Genomic DNA, 1,587 nt, shown 5'->3' with positions numbered 1-1,587 from the left:
ACCCAGATTGAAATTTTCATTAGAATTGCTGTTATCATCATCACCACTGTGAAAACCGTGACTACCACATTTGATCAAACTGCATAACTCATATCCAGGGCCTTGTCGTCCATTCATCAGTTTGACTCTTTCCTTGCAGGAAAATGTACTATTTTCCATTTTCCTACGTCTCCTCGCACTCTGTATAAAAAACCCTCCGTTGAGTTTTTCTCCATCTGTCTGGCGTCGTCCATCAATTTTTTAAGTTCATCTCTTTGCTCAACAGTAAGATCATGACTCAGACCAACATGAGACAGATTATCGCTTACTGACTTCATTTTAAAAACATTTTTGAAAACGAGTTCCTTCACCTTGACATCATCAAACTTTACCAAAATTGGTCTTACCACCGTATCATTTTTCTTACCAAGTCGTACCAACTTTATTATGTTTGTTTCACCGCAGACACCACCGGTCAGATGACTGATTATCTTGCAAACCCTGTTTCTGTCGTCCGTTCCTTCACTCAGTCGAAAAACCACTATATTTGCCTCTCGTTCCTTCGATTCCATTACATTGGTTAACGTTTTTTGCACTTTTTTTACATCATCGTTTATGATTTGGACACTTTTCACAACCTCAGAACTGACCACGCTAGCAAATGATCTGGTCATTTCATTTCTAAAGTTCGAAATCTCATCACAGAGCTTTGATCCAGGGACATCCAATCCAGACATTTTGCCTTCATTTGCTTCCAATTTTACCTTGATTGCATCGATTTCTGATCTAATCTCTTTACTTAAGCTGTTTATCTTGTCACATATCTCAGCTTTTCCACTCTCAACTGTTTTGATGACCTGATCCTTTATTGATGGTGACTTCAAGCACTCATCACACACAAATTTGACATTATCACATGCCTTCAATAGTTCTAACGATTCCTCAGTCATGCCGACAGCAAACGAAATCCCACAACAAACACACTGAACATCTGTTGATTCCTTTTCACATCGTAGAGCATCGCTATTAGAATTTTTCGTAGATCTTCCTTTACCAGCCATCATCACCAGATCGAAAGTTTAATTGAAGTTTTAGTAAACGCGTTATCCAAGCCGACAAGTTGTGTAAACGTGTGATATAAATTGACAAAATTTTAGATCAGTAAACAGTATCTACTCAAACAATTCTTGAGTTTATATAGTCTATAAAATCGACACGATAAAAAAAAGACACAACACAACAACACAAGTTTGCCAAGCTATAACGCGTGTACAGTACAAACAATCCTACAACAATTACAAGCTTAGAACTTTCCACTTCGCCAATTTAAACACAAATTAATTTTAAATTTAACGAAAATAGAGTTAAATAAATCAAAAATTGCTACAATTAAATTTTCGACAAAAAAAAATTATATCACCCTACAAATGTAAATTATCCCTATCAAATAAAACTAAATTGAGTCAAAACTATTAACTACAAACAACAAAACTTAAGAAACCACAGAGCAAATCAAAAATACAACCAGCACGTATAAAGCAAAAAATATATGTATGTATGTATGTATGTATGTATGTATGTATGTATGTATGTATGTATGTATGTATG

The 1,587-nt window shown here is 35.1% G+C and overlaps 1 protein-coding gene across 1 annotated transcript; it reads right to left on the bottom strand.

Moving 5' to 3' along the window:
- Window positions 1-116: 116 nt before the first annotated feature.
- HELRODRAFT_184465 (hypothetical protein) lies at window positions 117-1,040 on the bottom strand (the record flags this gene model as incomplete). The annotated part of the gene is made up of 1 exon (XM_009028460.1): window positions 117-1,040. The coding sequence occupies one exon, from the start codon at window positions 1,038-1,040 to the stop codon at window positions 117-119; it is 924 nt and encodes a 307-aa protein (XP_009026708.1).
- Between the last annotated feature and the right edge of the window lie 547 nt (window positions 1,041-1,587).

The sequence above is a fragment of the Helobdella robusta genome, assembly GCF_000326865.2.
Source record: "Helobdella robusta unplaced genomic scaffold HELROscaffold_552, whole genome shotgun sequence".
In the NCBI taxonomy this organism is placed as follows: domain Eukaryota; kingdom Metazoa; phylum Annelida; class Clitellata; order Rhynchobdellida; family Glossiphoniidae; genus Helobdella; species Helobdella robusta.
The sequence above is the reverse complement of the archived record's forward strand: the minus strand, read 5'-3'. Positions and strand labels throughout refer to the sequence as shown.